This window comes from Leucopleurus acutus (genome assembly GCF_964270905.1).
Source record: "Leucopleurus acutus genome assembly, chromosome: 7".
Classification (NCBI taxonomy): Eukaryota; Metazoa; Chordata; class Mammalia; order Artiodactyla; family Delphinidae; genus Leucopleurus; species Leucopleurus acutus.
Window position 1 is genome coordinate 114,174,320 of NC_139150.1, and position 23,099 is coordinate 114,197,418.

General features: G+C 45.5%; 1 protein-coding gene across 1 annotated transcript in view; it reads right to left on the reverse strand.

Annotated features, from left to right (window-relative positions):
- The window catches only part of PALLD (palladin, cytoskeletal associated protein), a gene marked incomplete at its 5' end in the record, with an annotated part of 393,811 nt that overhangs the window by 213,696 nt on the left and 157,016 nt on the right, over window positions 1-23,099 (reverse strand). The window contains 5 exons of the mRNA XM_082843562.1: window positions 1,302-1,325; window positions 1,889-2,030; window positions 6,179-6,253; window positions 7,567-7,672; window positions 14,886-14,952. Of these exons, the coding sequence (XP_082699688.1) occupies window positions 1,302-1,325; window positions 1,889-2,030; window positions 6,179-6,253; window positions 7,567-7,672; window positions 14,886-14,952 (414 nt within the window). The remainder of the gene's footprint in view (window positions 1-1,301; window positions 1,326-1,888; window positions 2,031-6,178; window positions 6,254-7,566; window positions 7,673-14,885; window positions 14,953-23,099) is intronic.

Genomic DNA, 23,099 nt, shown 5'->3' on the forward strand with positions numbered 1-23,099 from the left:
AAATGAACTTATTTACAAAACAGAAGTAGAGTCACAGACAGAAAACAACTTATGGTTACCAGGGGGTAAGGGGAGGGAAGGGATAAATTGGGAGATCGGGATCAACATATACACACTACTGTATATATATAATAGATAATAAGGCCCTACTGTACAGCACAGGGAACTCTACTCAATACTCTGTAATGACTTATATGGGAAAAGAACCTAAAAAAGAGTGGAGATATATATATGTGTATAACTGATTCACTTTGCTGTACACCTGAAACTACACAACACTGTAAATTAACTATATAATCCAATAAAAATTAATTAATTAGTTTTAAAAAAGAAGGCATCAGATCAATTCCAGTTTTTCTCTCAGGATGACACTCAGCATCCCTTCCGCTCTGGACCCTAACAGGCTCACACTGTGCTTTCCAGGCCCCGGTGCACGGGTGTGAGAGGCTCAGGACTGACCTCAGTCTCTCTGACCAGGAGCCACCACGATCCCCGAGAAAGGCCAAGCCGGGTCTGGCTCCCAAGAGATGTGCAGCCGGGCCTGCGTGATGCTGAAGCAGAGACACACATTTTCCACCCTTTGGCAAGAAGGGAGTGAAACTGGTGACTTTGCTGATGTGAAAGATACTAAGAAAGTAGTCTTCGAGGTGGATGTACTGTGAAACACCCGGACAAAAATTTCTGCTTCTCTTATAAACATCGTTTTCGTCTATGAGGAGCCATAAAAAGACAAGAAGTGCAAGGCAGGAGGGGAGGACACGTGGGCTTCTGGACCACACGGCTCTGACGAGGCCCAGGGATGTGCAATTCCAGGGCAAGATGCCTTTCCTCCTGGTGTAGCATAGGAAGCGCTCATGGGTCAGGGCATATAAATGAGAGACGCCCGGTGGTCACTCCTCGGGCTGCTTTCCCGTGAGGTGCATTTCCAGGCTGGGGTCTAGCTGTTGGTGGCTTTTGGTCAGCAGAAATATGCCGCAGATCACTCTTTTCTCCTGGAATCTTAGCAGGATATTTTTTCATCCTGAGCTCAGCTTGCTTTCTGAGTATAACAGACTACAGTTTTAAAAGCCTTCAGTCACTGAGCCTGACCTTCTTGTCTGAATGGAACTTCATGTTTCCCTAATAAAGAACCTGATGTAAAACGCAGCGTGCAGACCCCACGATAAAGAAGATATTGTCTGTAAGGGGGTTTCACATTTCCAGGGAACTGCAAAAACACTGTTCTGCTTATGGCTTCAAAACGGAAACAAAGAGCTATTGAAACCAAAGAGATACATTCCCAAAAACAAAAAGCTTCTTACCAGGTTCAGCTGTGGATCGAGGTTCTGTTTCCCACATGAGAAAAAAAGAAATCAAAACAGAGCATTAGACTGGGCTTCCGTTCATACTAAACCTACCCATCTTTTTCTGTGACCTTGTCTACGACATGTCTGCAGAAATGGTGAAGACAAACTCCATCAGGGCGGCTTTAACGTGCTGCACCCTGCACGTCTTCTACACTAGGAGAACAGAAATCTATGCATCTCACACTACAGTATATAAAATAGATAATCAACAAGGACCTACTGTATGGCACAGGAAACTCTACTCAATATTCTGTAATATTCTACATGGGAAAAGACTCTGAAAAAGAATGACTATATGTATACATACAACTGAATCACCTTGCTGTACACCTGAAACTAACACAAAACTGTAAATCAACTATCTTCCAATATAAAGTAAAAATTAAATTAAATATTAAAACAAATAAAATGCAAAGGAAGGAAGGAAGGAAGGAAGGAAGAAATCCATGCATCTCAGTGACTAAGCCCTTCCCGGTTCTCCTGGAGCTGGACAAGAGGGCTTGGTCAGACCTGGGGGTGGTGGGACAGGCCCCTCTCCTTACTTTTCTGTAGGATCCGGAAGTCTGGAGAGTCCTGGATTTCACTGCCTTGTCGGAACCACTGGACCTGCAGCGGGGGCGTGCCTCGGACCCGGCACTCCAGCACGGCTGCCTGTCCCTTGGAGGCTGAGATGCTTTGCAGCTCCTGAAACGCAAGGATCCGTGCACGTCAGGCCTTGGTGTGGTCTCACCCAGCTTCACAACAGAGAGCAACACTTCCCAACCTTAGAGAAGCAAACGCAGGCTTTGCATCATAAAATCAGGTCAGGAGAAACACCTTTAACTGCATGTAATGAAGTGCGTAAGGCTTCCCATGGGGCCGGCAGAAACGCTGGGCCCCCTGCAAAGGTACGGCTGTAGTATTCATGGAATTTTACGGTAACGGGTACCTTTATCTACACTGAAGAGTGAGCTGGTGGAACGCAAACGTCTTTGAAGAATCGCACTCCAACTGAGTGTAGATTCCTGAGAGACCCAGACAGGAAGGCAAGGAGACCCCACTTGTCTCCCAAGCTCTGAGCTTGTCGCGGGGCGCCACCTCTGCCCGCCAGCTTCCTGGGTCCGCTTTACCAGGATGAGGGTTGGCATTTTCTCATTTGGAGATTCTGAGTCAAACAAGAAGACAGGAGCACTTCCCCCGCCTGACCTTCCTTGCCTCCTCCCCTGCTGTCACCCTGGTGCCACCTTCTCCAACTCCAGCCCAATAAATGTTTACAACCCAACAGACCAGAAATGCGTTTGGCTTCACAGATGCAAAGACGTGAAGCTTGTAAACTGGCTATTAAATACCAAAGGAATAACTGGCCCCTTCCAGGTGTCAGCACTCTGCCCTTCCCCTCTGCAATTGCTTAGCCACGGCCCCATTGAAACTTTCTGGCTATCTACCCTTCTGACTACAGAGTATTGCATCTGATAAAGGACACAGAGAACTCTTAAAAGATGTCAAATATGATCAAGTAATTCACCTATGCAGAGACCCAAAGCAAACAAATTCACATCAGGAAGTTGTTTTTTTTTTTTTCCTTCTATTTCTGTTTTTGCTTTTTACATTTTTCTGAAGAGCCAGCCAATGGTATGCTGGGAACAACAGACCCTGCAGCAACTGGCCTGCAGTGTGTGTGCCCCGGCCCCGTGGGAATCCTCAAAGTCCATGATGCGTGCAGGACCATAAAAGTCTACTGCGAAGTCTGGGAAGGCATTTCATGAGAATTTTGGTGGCTAAGGTCTTTTTTTTGGTTTTTTTTTAATGGAAAGGTGAAGATTATTACCTACTTCTGAGTGCATTCTCACTCCACCCTTATTTTTAACTGTAGGAAAATCTCTGGTTTTAAATTGACTTTCACTTTCTGGTCGGTCAAGAAAGCGCTAATTTAGCAGATCAGCAGGGAAGACATGGCCCACGGGGTCCAGCTTGTGTGGACGGATGAATCAACGCCCCCGGCTTGTCCAGGAAGTGTTCACAGCACGTTACAGATGCTGCACAAATATTCTTCGTGTGCGAGCCTTCAGACACCACAGGGGACTCTGTTTGCTCCTAGGATTATGCATTTAGTTCAAACACTGGAAAATCACATAGGTGGTAAATGGGAAGATGCTGAAGACCTTATACAGTCAAACCTCTGCAGTTAGCCCAGGTGTGCCACGTGGCCCCTCCCGGAGTGAGCTTCTTCTCTTGACAGAAGCCACCGTAAACATGGTTCGCTCGTAGGAACCACAGTGAGGACCCCAAGGGAGGCCAAGAGTCACCTTCAGAGGCTGACCTTGGCAGTCAGGGTCGTCCACTCGGCAGACTCTGGGACCCCTGGGTGTTTCAGGGTCCACAGAAGAGCATCTCTCGTTGCCAGGTCCACCTGGTACTGAGAGTCCTTGGAGGGTCCACCGCTCTGGGGAGAAACGCCACACGGGGCAGGCCGCTCTCCTGGCCCCATGTGTGTCCCTGTGACTCACAGCCCCGCTGTCCCCGCCAGCTCCGCGGCTCCGGCTCAGCCCCGGGGAACCTTTCCCAGCGAAGTGGGAGAGCACGGATGGAGGCGCCAGTGGACCTGCAAAGCCCAGGCCACCCCGTCACCACCATCCCCTCCGGAGCCAGAGCCCAGGCCCCCAAAGGACAGTGCAGAGCAGGGAGAGGCGCCGCCCACAGGGAAAGGGCGCAGGTGCCAGTGAGGAAGAAGAAGACCATGCAGAACGGGGGGACATCCACTGTCCAGACCCAGGACATGGAGCTGCAGGCACGGGGACACAGCCCTGAGCTCCGGCCACTCAACAGTTTGCGACTTAAAAACTCAAGCTTTGTAAAAATGCTGAATTCTGGTTTGCTTTTCTTTCTATTAAGCTCAGAGAACGCTTCCTGGTTTTCTCTGGGGAAGGGGGGACACTGCTGCTGGAACCTCTGTCTCAGGAGCTGGACTGCACTGCAGGGGAAAGGAACAGGGTGTGTGCCTGGGACTGAGGGTCTCTCATGGCCCTGGAGGAATTCCGCAGCCCTGAGGAGGAAAGGAAACTCTCGGGGCCTCTCCCCTCCCTGGTGCCACCAGGACACGCTTGATCACGGGGCCCTGGCTCCAAAATCAACTGTGTCCCCAGCAATAGTGTGGCAGGTAACACAGATTTCCCGGCCAGTTTCATGAGGCTGCTTGAGAAAAACTCTTAAACTACAGGTAAACGTGCCGTGCCCACCCCTCCGTAAACAACTCCTGCTCTAAGCACCAAAGGATGGACGACCTCGTGGGCTGTTACACCAACACGGTTGTTGGCAGGTTGGACATGCCTTGTTTTCTTTCTTTTTGGGTATTTTATCCTGGGAGGCGACTTCAATGTTGCTGTCAACAATTATCATTTGTTGCATCCTCTGGTCAATACCCTGTTTATGAAAAGGTCTTTAAGCAAGCTGGATGCAGGCTGGCTTAGGAAAGAGAAATCATTCCCTACATGAAGACTATTCAGATGCTCTTCTTGGCTCCTTGCAGATTTATAGCTTTTAGATGATGGGTTTATAGAAACTGCTTTCACATCTGTCTTTAATTACTTGGAATTGATTTTTGTGAAAAGTTTGAGGTCGGGGCCCTCCTCTGCTGAAGAAGCCACCCTGCCCAGTGGCCGTGGGTTCCTGGGGAGTCCTGTGGGCGCCCTCTGGGCCTCGTTCGTCCGTTTGTCCAGCCTTGAGCCAGCGCTGCTCTCCTGATGCTCTGGGCTTGGGAAGCCTTGGCATCTCAGATCCCTAACACCATTTCCTCCTGCTTGGGCAGCATCTCAGATCCCTAACACCATTTCCTCCTGCTTGGGCAGGAGGGCCCTGGCTGCTCTGAGCCGCTTTTTCTTCCACAAAATATCTAGAATCAAACGGCCAAGTTCAACATCAAACACAAATAAAAACAAGGAACCTGCTGGAATTTGAGCTAGATTTGCATTGAATTTAGAGACTGGTCTAGGGTCATGACTTCTGACAGTGTACTGGTGCACAGGCATGGTGCACCTCTCCCTTCACTTGTGCCTTTCAAAATGTCTTTCAAATAAAAAAAAAATGACACAATGAACTTATATACAAAACAGAAACAGACCCACAGACATAGAAAACTTATGATTACCAAAGGGGAAAGGAGGGGGGATAAATTAGGAGTTTGGGATTGACATGATCTCTTACACTACAATGTGTAAGAGACAGACAACAAGGACCTACTATATGACACAGTGAACTATACTCAATACTTTGTAATAACTTATAAGGGAAAAGAATCTGAAAAAAAGTCTATGTATAACAGAATCATTTTGCTGTACACCTAAAACTAACACAACACTGTAAATCAACTACACTCCAATAAAAAAAATAAAGTTTATAACTTTCTCAAAAAGTGGGGTAGGAAACAGAGAAGAAATACTACATGGGACCATTTCTGAGCTGAACTGTCGACCAACAAAATGCACGTCATCAGCTTGGCAACACAAAACACCAACTTGGACAAAGTGAAAATTAGTCAGTTTTTTTAAAAAATGTCTATAAAACTTGCCGGTTCTCCCAGTTCCCTACACAGCATTTTGTGTTGTTTCTTGTACTGTTTCCCAGTCTATTCTGAGCTCTGTCAGGTCCAACGTGAGCAGGGCCACCTCTCTCAGACCCTTTACAAATTACGGTACACAGCAGCTGCGCAACAAATATCTACTCAGCCCAAAGGTAACCATGAAAAGAGCCTGCTCATCCACTCGCTGTAATTTCTAAACACTGCTCCACGAAGCCACAGGGGAATGGAACCTAAGGCCCAGAGCAGACCCACTGAATGAGACGCACAGATGTCAGACCTTGGTGAAAACAGGCGGGAAGCAGGCGGCTGTGGGTCCATCTGGCCGGCAGAGGCACGAGGTGGGGCTGGGAGCCTGAAAAGCAGAGGCACGTGGGTCAAACTTGGCACATACGAACCGCTGAAAAGATAGGCTCTATGACCTGGCGTTACCGGGACGGTGCCCAAGAGGGACCCGTGTGGGTGACAGCACGGCCGCTGACAGGGCTTAGCATTCATTACATACTTACCAATACTTAAATATCAAACACTAAAAGGAGTCCACTGCCTTACTCACAACTATTTCTGTAAAGTCCACTCTGGGTTAGGGGTTTAAAGGAAATATCTACTATACGTGCCATCACTGAGTAACTTCTACTGGTTGGTTCTTTTCCAGTTTATGATCTCAGATGTGTTTTCTTCACTGGCTGTGTACGCTACACATCACAGAGTGAGTCACATACTAGAGTTTCTAAAATACCCATGGGTGCCCGGTAGCCGGAGGGCACACTGATGTTCCTTAGACAAACTCAGGAGGTAGGAATGAGTTCACATTTCAAAAGTGTTGGGTTTGAAGATACTCGTCACGGCACAAAGTATCACAGTTGATTCAGAAACATCTAGATTTTAATCTTTTACATTAAAAAAAACCTTCATGTTTGTGTTTTGCAAAGTAAACTTACTACAATGACTTTCCAGTCATTTCTACTGTTTTTCTTTCTTGGATAAAGCAGTCTTACAATGAAATAAAAAAGCAGGATAAAACTGCATGGTGAAGGGAAGGAATGCGAATTTTTTTCTGTATTATCTGTTTAGCTCTTAGAGGACGGGAAAACTTTTGTCGGCAGATGGACTTTTCTAGTCTTCTACTTTGTTTTAAAGGAGCTAATGAATTTGGCTACACAGAAGATGGCTCATACGGGGAGAATCCAACAGTAATAGCTAAAACAGATGCCATTTTATCAGAGTATTGCCTGCTAGAAAGAGAAATTCCCAAAGGAAATGCAGATATTGATTTATTGGTGGCATGTCTTTTTTTTTTTTTTTTTTTTTGCGGTACGCGGGCCTCTCACTGTTGTGGCCTCTCCCGTTGCGGAGCACAGGCTCCGGACGCGCAGGCCCAGCGGCCATGGCTCACGGGCCCAGCCGCTCCGCGGCATGTGGGATCTTCCCGGACCGGGGCACGAACCCGTGTCCCCTGCATCGGCAGGCGGACTCTCAACCACTGCGCCACCAGGGAAGCCCTGTGGCATGTCTTTGATTAGAGATTATTTTTAGTACATTAAAAGGAAGAACTTTATTTACCATTTTCTTATCTCCCAGTTCTGTGTCCACTTAGAAAATATTTCAAGGGAGTACTAGTTATATTCTTCAGTGAGTTTGACTCCTTGTAGGCTGTGGAACACTTACCTGTTGAACAGGGACAGACAGTGGCTGAATCACGGCTGTGGTCACCCCTGTCTTTGGAGATGATGATCCTATTGTCAAGGAAACGGAAGTTGTTTTCTTCTGAGCCCTGGAAGAAAAGGGGCCAAGGGTTCACTCAGAATTTTTTAAGCAGGAAGTATTCTTTGAAACATGTCCACAGAATAGCCCAGTTTCTTTATGTCTACTCAACCCGCTTCAACTCTCAGTGCTTCCGACATCAGGACCCATGACCTACAGTTAGAGTAGCGGTGGTCAGTATAGGCACAGATGGCCCTAGACATTAGTAAAATAAACACACAGAAAAAGGAAAAATAGCGCATGTAACTATGTATCTCAGCTCTTACCAGACAGCTGAAATTACTGAACTGGAAATCCTAAGAGAAAAGAAAATACTTGGAAAAAGGTCAGTCTCTAACACTAAGCAGATACGTAAAACGTGTAGGGTTGGGGGTTCTATATTTAATGCAGAGTTCTCATTGTCTGTTTTCAGTCTGGCAGCTGTTCTTTGCTCTGGCTCCTCACTGTGTAAAGTCAAGAGTATCTTGGAAGTTTTGCTTTGGTGCATAAAACTTAGACATGTTTCCAGGCCCAGTTTTGCTAAGTCATGGGCTGTGTAATCTCAAGCGACTCATGTCACTTCACTAAACCTGAGATAACTGACTGGATGCACAGGTGGCACAGTATGTGATCTTATTAAGATCCCTTTAACATGAATATTCAGTGACTACTGGATGTTAAATGGCTATAATTGTTATGTATATACCAGCTAATCAATGAAATGTATTTCATTGGAGTTTTCTACAAAATTTCGGTAGATTTTACTTTATTTATTTTTTATTTTTAAAAAACATCTTTATTGGAGTATAACTGCTTTACAATGGTGTGTTAGTTTCTGCTGTATAACAAAGTGAATCAGCTATACGTATACATATATCCCTATAACTCCTCCCTCTTGCGTCTCCCTCCCACCCTCCCTATCCCACTCCTCTAGGTGGTCACAAAGCGCCGAGCTGATCTCCCTGTGCTATGCGGCTGCTTCCCACTAGCTAGCTATTTTACATTTAGTGGTGTGTAAGTCCATGAGACTCTCTCACTTTGTCCCAGCTTACCCTTCCCCCTCCCCGTGTCCTCAAGTCCATTCTCTAAGTCTGCGTCTTTATTCCCGTCCTGCCCCTAGATTCTTCAAAACCTTTTTTTTTTTTTTTTTAGATTCCATATATATGTTAGCATACGGTATTTATTTTTCTCTTTCTGACTTACTTCACTGTGCATGACAGTCTCTAGGTCCATCCACCTCACTATAAATAGCTCAATTTCGTTTCTTTTTACGGCTGAGTAATATTCCACTGTATATACGTGACGCATCTTCTTTATCTATTCATCTGTCGCTTCCATGTCCTGGCTATTTTAATATAGCTGCAGTGAACACTGTGGTACATGACTCTTTGAATTATGGTTTTCTCAGGGCATATGCCCAGTAGTGGGATTGCTGGGTGGTATGGTAGTTCTAATTTTAGTTTTTTGGTTTTTGTTGCGGTACGCGGGCCTCTCACTGTTGTGGCCTCTCCCGTTGCAGAGCACAGGATCCGGACGCGCAGGCTCAGCGGCCATGGCTCACGGGCCCAGCCGCTCCGCAGCACGTGGGATCCTCCGAGCCCGGGGCACGAACCCACGTCCCCTGCATTGGCAGGCGGACCCTCAACCACTGCGCCACCAGGGAAGCCCTAATTTTAGTTTTCTAAGGAACCTCCATACTGTTCTCCATAATGACTGTATCAATTTACATTCCCACCAACAGTGCAAGGGAGTTCCCTTTTCTCCACACCCTCTCCAGCATTTATTGTTTCTAGATTTTTTGATGATGGGCATTCTGACGGGCGTGAGCTGATACCTCATTGTAGTTTTGATCTGCATTTCGCTAATGATGGGTGATGTTGAGCATTCTTTCATATGTTTGTTGGCAGTCTGTATATCTTCTTTGGAGAAATGTCTAGTTAGGTCTTCCGTCCATTTTTGGATTGGGTTGATTGTTTTTTTGTTATTGGGCTGCATGAGCTGCTTGTAAATCTTGGACATTAATTCTTTGTCAGTTGCTTCATTTGCAAATATTTTCTCCCATTGTGAGGGTTGTCTTTTCATCTTGTTTATGGTTTCCTTTGCTGTGCAAAGGCTTTTAAGTTTAGTTAGGTCCCATTTGTTTATTTTTGTTTTTATTTCCATTTCTCTAGGAGGTGGGTCAAAAAGGATCTTGCTGTGATTGATGTGATAGAGTGTTCTGCCTATGTTTTCCTCTAAGAGTTTTATAGTGTCTGGCCTTACATTTAGGTCTTTAATCCATTTTGAGTGTATTTTTGTGTATGGTGTTAGGGAGTGTTCTAATTTCATTCTTTTACATGTAGCTGTCCAGTTTTCCCAGCACCACTTATTGAAGAGACTGTCTTTTCTCCATTGTATATTCTTGCCTCCTTTACCAAAAATAAGATGACCATATGTGCATGCGTTCATCTCTGGGCTTTCTATCCTGTTCCATTGATCTATATTTCTCTTTCTGTGCCAGTACCATACTGTCTTGATCACTGTAGCTTTGTAGTAGAGTCTGAAGTCAGGGAGCCTGATTCCTCCAACTCCATTTTTCTTTCTCAAGATTGGTTTGGCAATTCAGGGTCTTTTTTGTTTCCATAGAAATTGTGAATTTTTTGTTCTAGTTCTGTGAAAAATGCCATTGGTAGTTTGACGGGGATTGCAATGAACCTATGGATTGCTTTGGGTAGTATAGTCATTTTCACGATGTTGATTCTTCCAATCCAAGAACATGGTATATCTCTCCAACTGTTTGTAACATCTTTAATTTCTTTCATCGGTGTCTTATAGTTTTCTGCATAAGGTCTTTTGCCTCCTTAGGTAGGTTTATTCCTAGGTATTTTATTCTTTTTGTTGCAGTGGTAAATGGGAGTGTTTTCTTGATTTCACTTTCATATTTTTCATCATTAGTGTATAGGAATGCCAGGGATTTCTGTGCATTAATTTTGTATCCTGTTACTTTACCAAATTCATTGATTAGCTCTAGTAGTTTCCTGGTAGCATCTTTAGAATTCTCTATGTATAGTATCATGTCATCTGCAAAGAGTGACAGTTTTACTTCTTCTTTTCCGATTTGGATTCCTTTTATTTCTTTTTCTTCTCTGATTGCCGTGGCTAAAAATTCCAAGACTATATTGAATAATAGTGGTGAGAGTGGACAACCTTGTCTGGTTCCTGATCTTAGAGGAAATGGTGTCAGTTTTTCACCACTGAGATGTTGGCTGTTGGTTTGTCATATATGGCCTTTATTATGTTGAGGAAAGTTCCTTCTATGCCTACTTTCTGGAGGGTTTTTATCATAAATAGGTGTTGAATTTTGTCGAAAGCTTTTTCTGCATCTATTGAGATGATCATATGGATTTTCTCCTTCAATTTGTTAATATGATTTCTCATACTGATTGATTTGCATATATTGAAGAATCCTTGCACTCCTGGGATAAAACCCACTTGATCATGGTGTATGATCCTTTTAATGTGCTGCTGGATTCCGTTTGCTAGTATTTTGTTGAGAATTTTTGCATCTATGTTCATCAGTGATATTGGCCTGTAGTTTTCTTTCTTTGTGGCATCTTTGCCTGGTTTTGGTATTAGGGTGATGGTGGCCTCGTAGAATGAGTTGGGGAGTGTTCCTCTCTCTGCTATATTTTGGAAGAGTTTGAGAAGGATAGGTATTAGCTCTTCTCTAAATGTTTGACAGAATTCGCCTATGAAGCCATCTGGTCCTGGGCTTTTGTTTGTTGGAAGATTTTTAATCACAGTCTCAATTTCAGTGCTTGTGACTGGTCTGTTTAAATTTTCTATTTCTTCCTGGTTCAGTCTCTGAAGTTGTGCTTTTCTAAGAATTTGTCCATTTCTTCCAGCTTGTCCATTTTATTGGCATATAGTTGCTTGTAGTAATCTCTCATGATCCTTTGTATGTCTGCAGTGTCAGTTGTTACTTCTCCTTTTTCATTTCTAATTCTATTGATTTTTTTCCTTTTTCTTGATGAGTCTGGCTAAGGGTTTATCAATTTTGTTTATCTTCTCAAACAACCAGCTTTTAGTTTTATGGATCTTTGCTACTGTTCCCTTCATTTCTTTTTCATTTATTTCTGATCTGATCTTTTTGATTTAGTTCCTTCTGCTAACTTTGGGGGTTTTTTTATTCTTCTTTCTCTAATTGCTTTAGGTGTAAGGTTAGGTTGTTTGAGATGTTTCTTGTTTCTTGAGGTAGGATTGTATTGCTATAAACTTCCCTCTTAGAACTGCTTTTGCTGTATCCCATAGGTTTTGGGTCATCGTGTTTTAATTGTCATTTGTTTCTAGGTACTTTTTGATTTCCTCTTTGATTTCTTCAGTGATCTCTTGCTTATTTAGTAGTATATTCTTTAGTCTCCATGTGTTTGTATTTTTTACAGATTTTTTCCTGTAATTGATATCTAGTCTCATAGCGTTGTGGTCAGAAAAATACTTGATACGATTTCAATTTTCTTAAATTCACCAAGGCTTGATGTGTGACCCAAGATATGATCTATCCTGAAGAATGTTCTGTGAGCACTTGAGAAGAAAGTGTATTCTGGTTTTTTTGGATGGAGTTCCTATAAATATTAAGTCCATCTCGTTTAATGTATCATTTAAAGCTGTGTTTCCTTATTTATTTTTACTATGGATGATCTGTCCATTGATGAAAGTGGGGTGTTAAAGTCCCCTACTATGAATGTGTTACTGTCAACTTCCCCTTTTATGGCTGTTACTATTTGCCTTATGTATTGAGGTGCTCCTACATTGGGTGCATAAATATTTACAATTGTTATATCTTCGTCTTGGATTGATCCCTTGATCATTATGTAGTGTCCTTCTTTCTCTCTTCTAATAGTCTTAATTTTAAAGTCTATTCTGTCTGGTATGAGAATCGCTACTTCAGCTTTCTTTTGATTTCCATTTGCATGGAATATCTTTTTCCATCCCCTCACTTTCAGTCTGTATGTGTCCCTAGGTCTGAAGTGGGTCTCTTGTAGAGAGCATATATGTGGGTCTTGTTTTCGTATCCATTCAGCCAGTTTATGTCTTTTGACTGGAGCATTTAATCCATTTACATTTAAGGTAATTACTCATATGTATGATCCTATTACCATTTTTTTAATTGTTTTGGGTTTGTTTTTGTAGGTCTTTTCCTTCTCTTGTGTTTCCTGCCTAGAGAACTTCCTTTAGCACTTGTTGTAAAGCTGGTTTGGTGGTGCTGAACTCTCTCAGCTTTTGCTTGTCTGTAAAAGGTTTAATTTCTCTGTCAAATCTGAATGAGATCCTTGCCGGGTAGAGTAATCTTGGTTGTAGCTTTTTCCCTTTCATCACCTTAAATATGTCTTGCCACTCCCTTCTGCTTGCAGAGTTCTTGCTGAAAGATCAGCTGTTAATCTTATGGGGATTCCCTTGTATGTTATTTGTTGTTTTTCCCTTGCTGCTTTTAATATTTTTTCTATTTAATTTTTGATAGTTTGATAATATGTGTCTTGGTGTGTTTCTCCTTGGATTTATCCTGTATGGGACTCTCTGTGCTTCCTGGACTTGACTTTTTCTTTTCCCATATTAGGGAAGTTTTCAACTATAATCTCTTCATATATTTTCTCAGTCCCTTTCTTTTTCTCTTCTTCTCCTGGGACTCCTATAATTCAAATGTTGGTGCATTTAATGTTGTCCCAGAGGTCTCCAAGACTGTCCTCAATTCTTTTCATTCTTTTCCCTTTATTCTGCTCTGCAGTTGTTATTTCCACTAATTTATCTTCCAGGTCACTTATCCGTTCTTCTGCCTCAGTTATTCTGCTATTGATTACTTCCAGAGAATTTTTAATTTCATTCATTGTGTTGTTCATCATTGTTTGTTTGCTCTTTAGTTCTTCTAGGTCCTTGTTAAACGTTTCTTGTGTTTCCTCCATTCTATTTCCAAGATTTTGAATCATCTTTACTATCATTACTCTGAATTTTTTTTCAGGTAGACTGCCCATTTCCTCGTCATTTTTTTGGTCTGGTGGGTTTTTATCTTGCTCCTTCATTGGCTGTCTGCTTCTCTGTCTTCTCATTTTGCTTAACTTACTGTGTTTGGGGTCTCCTTTACGCAGGTTGCAGGTTCGTAGTTCCTGTTGTTTTCAGTGTCTGCTCCCAGTGGCTAAGGTTGGTTCAGTAGGTTGTGTAGGTTTCCTTGTGGAGGGGACTGGTGCCTGTGTTCTGGTGGATGAGGCTGGATCTTGTGTTTCTGGTGGGCAGGACTGCATCCAGTGGTGTGTTTTGGGGTGTCTGTGACCTTGTTATGATTTTAAGCAGCCTCTCTTCTAATGGGTGGGGTTGTGTTCCTGTCTTGCTAGTTGTTTGGCATAGGGTGTCCAGAACTGTAGCTTGCTGGTCTTTGATGGAGCTGGATCTCAGCATTGAGATGGAGATCTCTGGGAGAGCTTTCGCTGTTTGATGTTACGTGGAGCCGGGAGGTCTCTGGTGGACCAATGTCCTGAACTTGGCTCTCCCACCTCAGAGGCTCAGGCCTGACACAGGGTCGGGGCACCAAGACGCTGTCAGCCACACGGCAAAATTCACAACTGCTTGGATTCACAAATGCAGAATAAAGTCCTTTAAATCTGAGGGCCCAACCCAGATGCCAGCTCTCTGGTGGTGGGTCCTGGACATTGGTATTCTTCATGCCTCCTCAGATCTTCTGCAGCAAACAGCAGGCAGGACGAACGCGGTGGCAGTCTTTGCTCCCAGGGAGGATGGGAACAATTTTACTTTATTTTTGCAAAACGATTAAGATACTAACATTGTATGTCTTTGTAGGAAAAACTAAATTTTGAAATTTTCATGACAAGATCTAACTAGAAATAGACTTCATCCAAATGGAAGCCCATTTCTGGCCTAATTAGATATGTTCTAATGTGTATGGATAACTTGGTTGACATTTACGTTTTAGTAATGATTTAAGTAATTTTCCCTCAACACAAGTGTCCCTTTCATACATTTATAACCTGTTAGTTGTCACTGAAACTAACATGGTGGACGGTTAGACTCTGGCACATCGATGATGAAATGCGGATTTCAAAGTTCGAATTCGTAAGTTAAAAACTGTGTTCTAGGTTCAAGCATTTGGTTCTTGATTGACATCAGCGGACCTCCTCAGAGCACAACACAAGTGGCATCACAGAGCACAATTCTGGTGACAGTCTTTGCTTATAATTGATGGAATTGTAGGTACTTACTGTGGCATGGCTCCAGGTTTTGATTTGAACGCTGAACTTTCACTGTCAGAATCTGTTGAACTGGCACCTGAGTGGGAAAAAAAAAAAAGATGTAAGTAGTACCTATAATTGCTTCCAAAGGTAATGCTCTTCACTCAGACAATAATGTACAAAGTCTTATTTTGAAATAGAGAATGGTTCAGACCATTTTTACTCAGACTGTGTTTTCAGATAATCATGTAAAAACAGAACCACCAAGAAAAGCTTTCTTCAAAGCAGTATGGGTTTAGTGTCAGATTTATTACCAGTTTCATTTTTGTCCCTTTGGCCGTCACAATCACGATTTTAAATGGCTTCTCAACTATGAAATAAATGCATGTGTGTCTGTGTGTAGAACATCCATAGTTTTAAACTTCAACTCTTTCCCAGAAGATTACATGGTGTGGATCATCAATACCTTCATTTCTCATTAATTAGGAGATGCTTTCTGACTCTGATATGGCTTCATTCTTGAATAGGAGAGTTTCTAATTTTGGATCATTCCTTCCCAAATTCATCTGCTTCGTTATTGTGTTTAGATTATGGGTCCCCTTGTTGGATTTTTAGGCCAAAATGCAAACTGTCCTTACATGTTAATGCTCATGTATTTTGTGACAAGAGATTTTAGGTAATACTTAAAATAACTGTGATGGTTCGAAGTACATTCTTTTTTTTTAATTTATTTTTGGCTGCGTTGGGTCTTCATTGCTGTGCGCAGGCTTTCTCTAGTTGTAGCGAGCGGGGGCTACTCTTCGTTGTGGTGTGTGGGCTTCTCATCGCAGTAGCTTCTCTTGTTGTGGAGCACGGGCTCTAGGTGTGCGGGCTCAGTAGTTGTGGCTCACGGGCTTAGTTGCTCCACGGCATGTGGGATCTTCCTGGACCAGGGCTCGAACCCATGTCCCCTACATTGGCAGGCGGATTCCTAACCACTGCACTGCCAGGGAAGTCCCAGAAGTACATACTTGATACTTCTTTTATGAGACATACTTAACTCGAGTTATTTAAATTACCTATTTAAAATATCTTAACGTAAAATAATACGCGCTTATAGAAAAGTAACCAAGTAGCACAGAATTGCGTGATGTAATACTGAAGACCAGTAGGTCCCTTCCCTGGTGCCATTCTGCACACACTAACAGTCTGGCTTGTATTTTTCAGATAAATTGAATGTATTAACAAACATACAGTGGCCTCCCCTTATTGAAGGGAGATAACATTCCAAGACCCCCACACCACTGATAGCACCAAATCCTGTTAGTACTCTTTTTCCTAAATATACACACCTAAGGTAAAGTTTCATTTGTAATTTAGGCACAGTAAGAGTTTAACGACAATAACTAATGATAAAATAGAATATAACAATTATGATTATAAAAATGATAATAAAGTTATATGAATGTGGTCTCTCTCTTAAAACATCTTATTGTACAAATTTGATGCCTTTTCTATCTTAACTAAGCACTTATGTATGCACTGTGGCTGTAACATTTAGGGTTTGAGGCATGACAGCAAAATAAACATGGATTTCTTTTTCCTTCTTCACAACCTGTCGGACAAAAGATTTGTTCTTACTGTATATCTTAGCAACCTTAGCATACTTTTTTTTTCTTTTCTTTCCTTATTAACTTTCACCTTTCACTTGAAGCACTGCACGGCTTCTCTGGCACGTCCAAACTGCCAGTATCACTCCTCTGGTGCTTTGGGGCCATTTTTAGTATCAATAAAATCAGGGTGAGTGAACACGAGCACTGGGACAGTCAGCATGACAACCTAGGTGACTAACAGGCAGCACACGCTGAACACAGGGATGACTCAAATCCTGGAGGTCGAAGCTGAGGCAAGCGATTTCATCACACTGCTCAGATGGCAAAATTGAAAACTGACCATTTATTTCTGGAATTTTCCATAAAATATTTCTGGATCACAGTTGACCGTGGTAACTGAAACTACGGAAAGTGAAACCTCGGATGAGGGGGGATGGCTGTATATTTGTGCATGTATTTGTACAAATGCAATCACACTGCATGTGCTTTTTGTTTGTTTTTTAACATCTTTATTGGAGTATAATTGCTTTACATTGTTGTGTTAGTTGCTGCTGTATACTTGTGCTCTTTGTAGTTGGTTCTATTTGCCTGTTAATATATTAAGAATGTACACGTTTACCTAATTCTCTTGGCAAGAGTGCCTCGTGCTCCCTCCCGTGACTGTTCTCTACCATGGCTTTCCTGCTATTACTGATGGTAAAAGCCCTGCTTAGGTGACTTCAGGGTGTTTGGGGTCCTTCCTATTTATTTCTACAGCAATCCCCAGTCCTGGACCATCACGACACACAGACCACCCTGTCCTCCCAAATCCCTCTCTCAAATGTGTCTTCATCTATGTCAGGTTAATTTTCCTGTAACACACCTTTCCTGTTTGAAACAAAATAATAAACTTAGATGACCCATGAGTTCTGCTCAGTAAATTAAAAGCCTGCTATTTCCACTAGTCTCGTGCACACCAGGCTGTGTAACGAGGATGCTGGAGTGAAGAGCACACCCCTCCCTGCCCTTGGGGAGCTTCCATTCTATGCGGACACAGACGCAGACAAATAAACGCATGACGTGGTGGTTAGTGAAATGGGATGGCATAAAGCTGGGGGTCCGGGGAGGGATGGGAATGTGGGGTGCAAGGGAGCCTCTGCCAACAGGGGCTCCGGATAAAGATCAGAGGAGCAGACAGCTCCCCCTCCTGGCCTCTCCCCACGGCTGAACCTTTAATTACATCATCTGCTCTCGTGGGAAGCGCCTACAGGGTCCCTCCTTGATTCCTGTCCTTTCCCAGTGGCCCGGACATGTTCTGTGCTGCCTCTTCAGAGCTGCTCAGCCACTCAGGACATCACACCTCTGAGGACTGGACTGAGGTGTGGCCAGGAAGGGCACACCCATTCTGAGTAGTGCCACGTGCCTGGCCATCGGCTGGGTCGGCGTTTGGTCATTACGATGATGAGCCTCCCTAAGAGGGGAAGCTGCGTCCAACTACAGACCAGAGACCCGAGGAACCAGGGAGGGGGAGGGGCTGCGTGAGGCCACGGGACTGCACGGCAGTGGCACAGGGTCTGAACTTGAGGGCCCGGCTCCCCCAGACCACGCGTCCCCGCCCCCAGCCGCCGTCTCCGGTGCTCAGGGCAGGCTGGTGATTCTGCTGGGATGAGTGACAAGGGGTGAGCTGGGGGACGAGCAAGCAGCTGTGGGTTTGTGGGGGGTGGGGGGAGGCCAGGGACACAGGGTGGGTTTTCACACCGGCCAGCGTGGCTGGACTTGGTGTCTGGGCACGAGCGTGGTCGAGGGGCAAACTACCTGTGCAGGAGGAACTAGGGAAACCGAGCAAGACAATCAGCAAAGCAGCAAAACCAGGTGACAGACAAGGAGAAACGCTGGCACCCCAGCAGGCTGGGGTCAGCAGGTCACCGTGGCCCGAGGCCGGGCAGCCCCCCAGACCCCGGAGAGCCCTCGGGAGCAGGCAGGCCCCAAGGACGGCACCAGAGACACTCAGCGGCCAGAAGCCGGGGAGAGGAATAGCTCTTTTTCATCTGATTCCCAACGTTTAGATCACTGGAAAAATCCCCTCTGATGACTAAAAAGCCATTTTTGCTTTCGCTCTTTGTTGAGGCTTTTTCCTCACTGACTTGCCAGGAAACAAGGACCAGAGAGGTTCACGTCCACTGGATAAGGATGCCCAGCTGGCCGAGCCTGCTGGCATCTCAATGTCACCTCCCACCTGGGGTGGGGACAGAGCTGCTCTGCAGGCCCCTTTCCCCCAGGGCGATCCCCCCTCACTCCCCTTCTGTCCCCACCCCTCGGTCCCCAGCTCTGCACCTACTGGGCAGGGGAGAACGCCCCTGGCTCAGGGGGACATTCATCCGTGTCTGTTTCTCAAATCCCATCTAAAAGGGGCAGGGCCCCAGCGTTTGTGGTCACCCCCTGCCCGTCTGCTCATCAGCTGTTCACCTGCCTACAGGTCACCTGTGTCTACACTGTTCTCCACGCAGTGGGGAATCAGTGCTGGTGGTCCCTGAGCTGCTCTAGTGATGGAGAGCAGGTGGGAAAGTCACAACCGTGAGCCTCCCATCTTGCCTTTAAAAGGTGCTCCCTCACCATTTTAAAAACTTACCCCGTGTAATACTTCCTTGTAGGAAAAGACACAGAAAAGGCACAATAGCAAAAATTAAAGAAAAAAATCATTCGGAATACCACCACCCAGACACGTTGGATCGTATCCTGCTGAAGTTTACCCCTGTGCACACGTATAATAAAAATAATATTATGACGTAATACTGTTCAATTTCTGTTTTTTCCCTACTCAATACATTGTGAAGTGCCTTTCCATGTTAATAAACGTGCTTTATAGTTTTCTAATGGCTGCTTCAAATACATTTGTGGTGATTTACCAGAATTTGTTTCATTCTACTATCAACAGATATATTTATTTCCATGTTAAACATCTCCGCAGAAAGGTGTGTAAAATACAGATACAGTCGGGCTTCCCTGGTGGTGCAGTGGTTGAGAGTCTGCCTGCCGATGCAGGGGACACGGGTTCGTGCCCCAGTCCGGGAAGATCCCACATGCCGCGGAGCGGCTGGGCCCGTGAGCCATGGCCGCTGAGCCTGCGCGTCCGGAGCCTGTGCTCCGCAACGGGAGAGGCCACAACAGTGAGAGGCCCGCATACCACCAAAAAAAAAAAAAAAAATACAGATACAGTCAGCTCTCCATATCCACGGGTTCTGCATCTGTGGATTCAACCGACTGCAGGTCAAAAAATATATATACATAAAATTCCAGAAAGTTCCCCAAAGCAAACTTGCCTCTGCTGCCCACCAGTAGCTATTTACATAGCATTACATTAGGTATTACAAGTAATGTAGGGATGATTTAAAGTTTACGTAGGTTATATGCTAATACTCCACCGTTTTAGATAAGGGACTTGAGCATCCTTGGATTTTGGTATCCCTGGGGGGTCCTGAAACCAATCCCCTTGCGGATACTGAGGGACGACTCTATGTCAAAATGCCCATTTCCCCCATATTCATGGAAACACCATGTTTTAATTATTTTTATTTTTGTCAATCTAATATCTACCTTAGCAATATAGAAAAGGCTATATTTCTGAGTGGAAGCAAACTGAATACAGCTTCAAATTCAGAAAATAGGAAGTCTTCCTAAAAGCAGGTATTAACCATTAAAAAAACTATCTATTTATCTTTATTTATATTTACATTTTAAGTCCCTGAGTGACTTTAGTGAATGCAGCCATGGAGTTAGTTCATCGTTTGGTCCATGTTTGTTTTTCAAAATTAAGGCGTAAATACACTCTGCTCCCCACTCACACTACTCATTTTTTCCCCTCTCCCTTCTCAGTTGCTATAATTACCAGAAACAATCATTTGCTGTCTCAGATAAGAGTAATTGAAGCAATGCCAATGATTTAAAAATTTATAAATGATGAATGACTATAAAAGCATTAAAATGAGTTTTAAAGAACTGCAATGACAGGCATAGATGTTCGTGACGGATTAAATTAAATTAAAAAAATATATACCAAAGAGTATGTAGAATATAATATACACATTTAGATAAAAGATGGAACAATAAAAATTTTTAAGAGTGGTGGACACAGGGTGGTGGGATTACACATGACTTTTATATCTTTATTTCCATGTTTTAGATTTTTTTAAATGAAAATGTGCTGTTTCTATAACAGCAACAATAGCTCACACTGTGTGTCGGTCCCCCTCTAGGTGATTAACTCACTCATTTCTTACGAGAACATCAATTTCTCCAGGCAGAGATGGAGACACTGAAGCAAAGAGCCATCCAATCGCTGTTCTGGGTCTTGGAGCTGGGAGCTGGGCTGGCCAGAAAATACCAGGAAGGATATTTAAAAATGAATACTGTGGAGAATGCACAAAGCTGAGCTTAGACTCCATCAGCTTCTCACAGCAAGTCTTCCAGATCCAGCAGAAGGAACCTTTCGCTCAGATCGGCTTTGTCCTGCTGCAGCCACAGGGACGGTTCCTTGTATAACATTTCCACACACTTTGAAATGTCACTTAAAAGGGGCACACGTCTTATCTGATTGTGACAAGCTTGGAGAACCTACAAATAAACATCACACAGGGTCTGCCGGCGTGCGCCACGCTCAGAATTCCTGCCCTTCCCCACCGTCTTTATGCCGTTCCCTCCACCCCCATCCAGCTCAACTCCCCGACCACGGGGTCAGGGTTGGGTGTAACCCAGCTTCCTCATCACACACTTGGGAACCCCCCTCCTGCCCCCTTCGGTGCTCCCCGAGCTGTAAAGATCTGTGCCGTCCACGACAGGGTCAGGAGGGGCGGCAGGGATGCAAACGTGGGATGTCCACGTTTAGTTCACGTGTCTGTGCTCACCTGTCCCATTTCTACCGTGCAACTATTGAGAGCAGCTCTTCGCCACCTGCACACTGTGGGCGGAGGCCGTTTCCTTCTCTTTTTCCAGGAACTGGCTCCCTGGCACCTCACACTCCCCCCACCCCCCTGCAGGATCCGCGTTTTCTCGCTTGGACCGTTTTCATCAGCATGGAAATATACTCTAGAAATCCTGCTACGAAAATCCACAGGCAAACAGGCTCACAAAGCATCCTGACGCGGCGCTCCCGTCCAGATACCGGCCCCTGGCTCTGCTGGTGCTTGGGCAGAACCTCTCTGGCGCCCCCCAACGCGTTCCCGTGCGTCCTTCCGGGTCCCGCAGACGCGCGGCGTTTGGTCCCTCCAGGCTCTCCGAGCCCCTCTTACTTACATCCCCCACAGCAACCACACCTGCCCCTCCTGTCCTCAGTGCTGGCCTCCGGCAGCGGGGGGCCCGAGCTGCACGGCCCTCCCCCCTCAAACACCGACCCGCCCCCCCCCAGCCTCCCCGCCCACAGGGTCTTCCTCTCGCGCTCCTACGCCGGCACCTCCTCCCGGAGCATCTTCGCGTGGGGAGGGTCGCCCAGGCTCAGACGCGGTCCCGCCCATTCCCGTGTCTTCGGTTACCATCTACATCCTGAGCTCCAAGTGCACGTCCTCGCCCTGGGCGCTCACTGCACCCGCATGGCCACCTGCCCACACCTGTGTCCACTCGGCCGTCCAAATGCGGCTGTGCAAACGGATCACCTACGTCCCTCTGTGCCCCAGCCCACTCCTCGCCCCCCCCCCAGACGCCCAACGGTGGAGCCGAAATCCACGGGGTCTGCTCGTTCCCATGGCCCCTCAGCCCACACCTAACCCGCCATGTGGCTTTGCAGTCTGCCTGCCTCTGCCCCCGTCTACACGGCGCGCTCCTGCAGCCCTGCCAGCTCCGTCCGGTCCTGCCACGGCACGCTTCTCACCGGGCTCCCGATTACAAGCCAAACTTCAGTTTAAAAATGGAAATCAGATAATCTGACTTTTCAGTTTAAACGCTCCGCAAGTGGCGATTTTCAGTAGAATAAAGGCCGGCCGGCTAACAGCGACCACAAGGCGCCACGACCCGCGTGAGCTGCCTGCCGCCCAGATGCCACCCTCTGCGCTCCTGGGCACACCCGCCCCTCCTGCCAAGCCTCGCCCCTACTTCTGTCTGCAGCACTTGCCCCATCGGCCTCCCCATCGCTTCCTCTCAGAGTCCAGACTGAGGTCGGATGTCACCTCCTCAGGGAGGCCCTCCTCCCCCTACCCTCAACCACCTTTCTTCTCTTCCCAGCACCTGCTGGCTGGGGCTGGGGTTATTTATGAGGGGGGCCCGTCCCTCCTTTCCTGGAGTGTCGGCGCAGCGAGAACCGAGGCCTGCCTGTCCTGCCAAGTGTCTCCACCCCGTGCCTGGCCCACCGCCTGCCTTCCAGGGGACCTTCAGTGAACACGTGACCAATGACCAAAAGCTCAGTGGTGTCCTGAGATGTTCCAGGCACACATCCCAGGCCTGTTACTGGATGCAGATGACGACCCTGCTGCCCCAAGACCCAAGGTTCACCTGCATTTTCCCCTTTGGCTATTCAGACTTAAGAGGTCACACTGACTGGGTTTAGTCCTTGAAGCTCAGGGGAGTGTGAGTGTGTGTGTGAGGTCTGGGGCCCTACAAGTCTCCCTAAGCTGCCGTTTCCTCAGCCACAGAATGGGGTGATTTTTGTAAGGATTAAATGAGATAATCCAGGTGAAAACGAAGACCA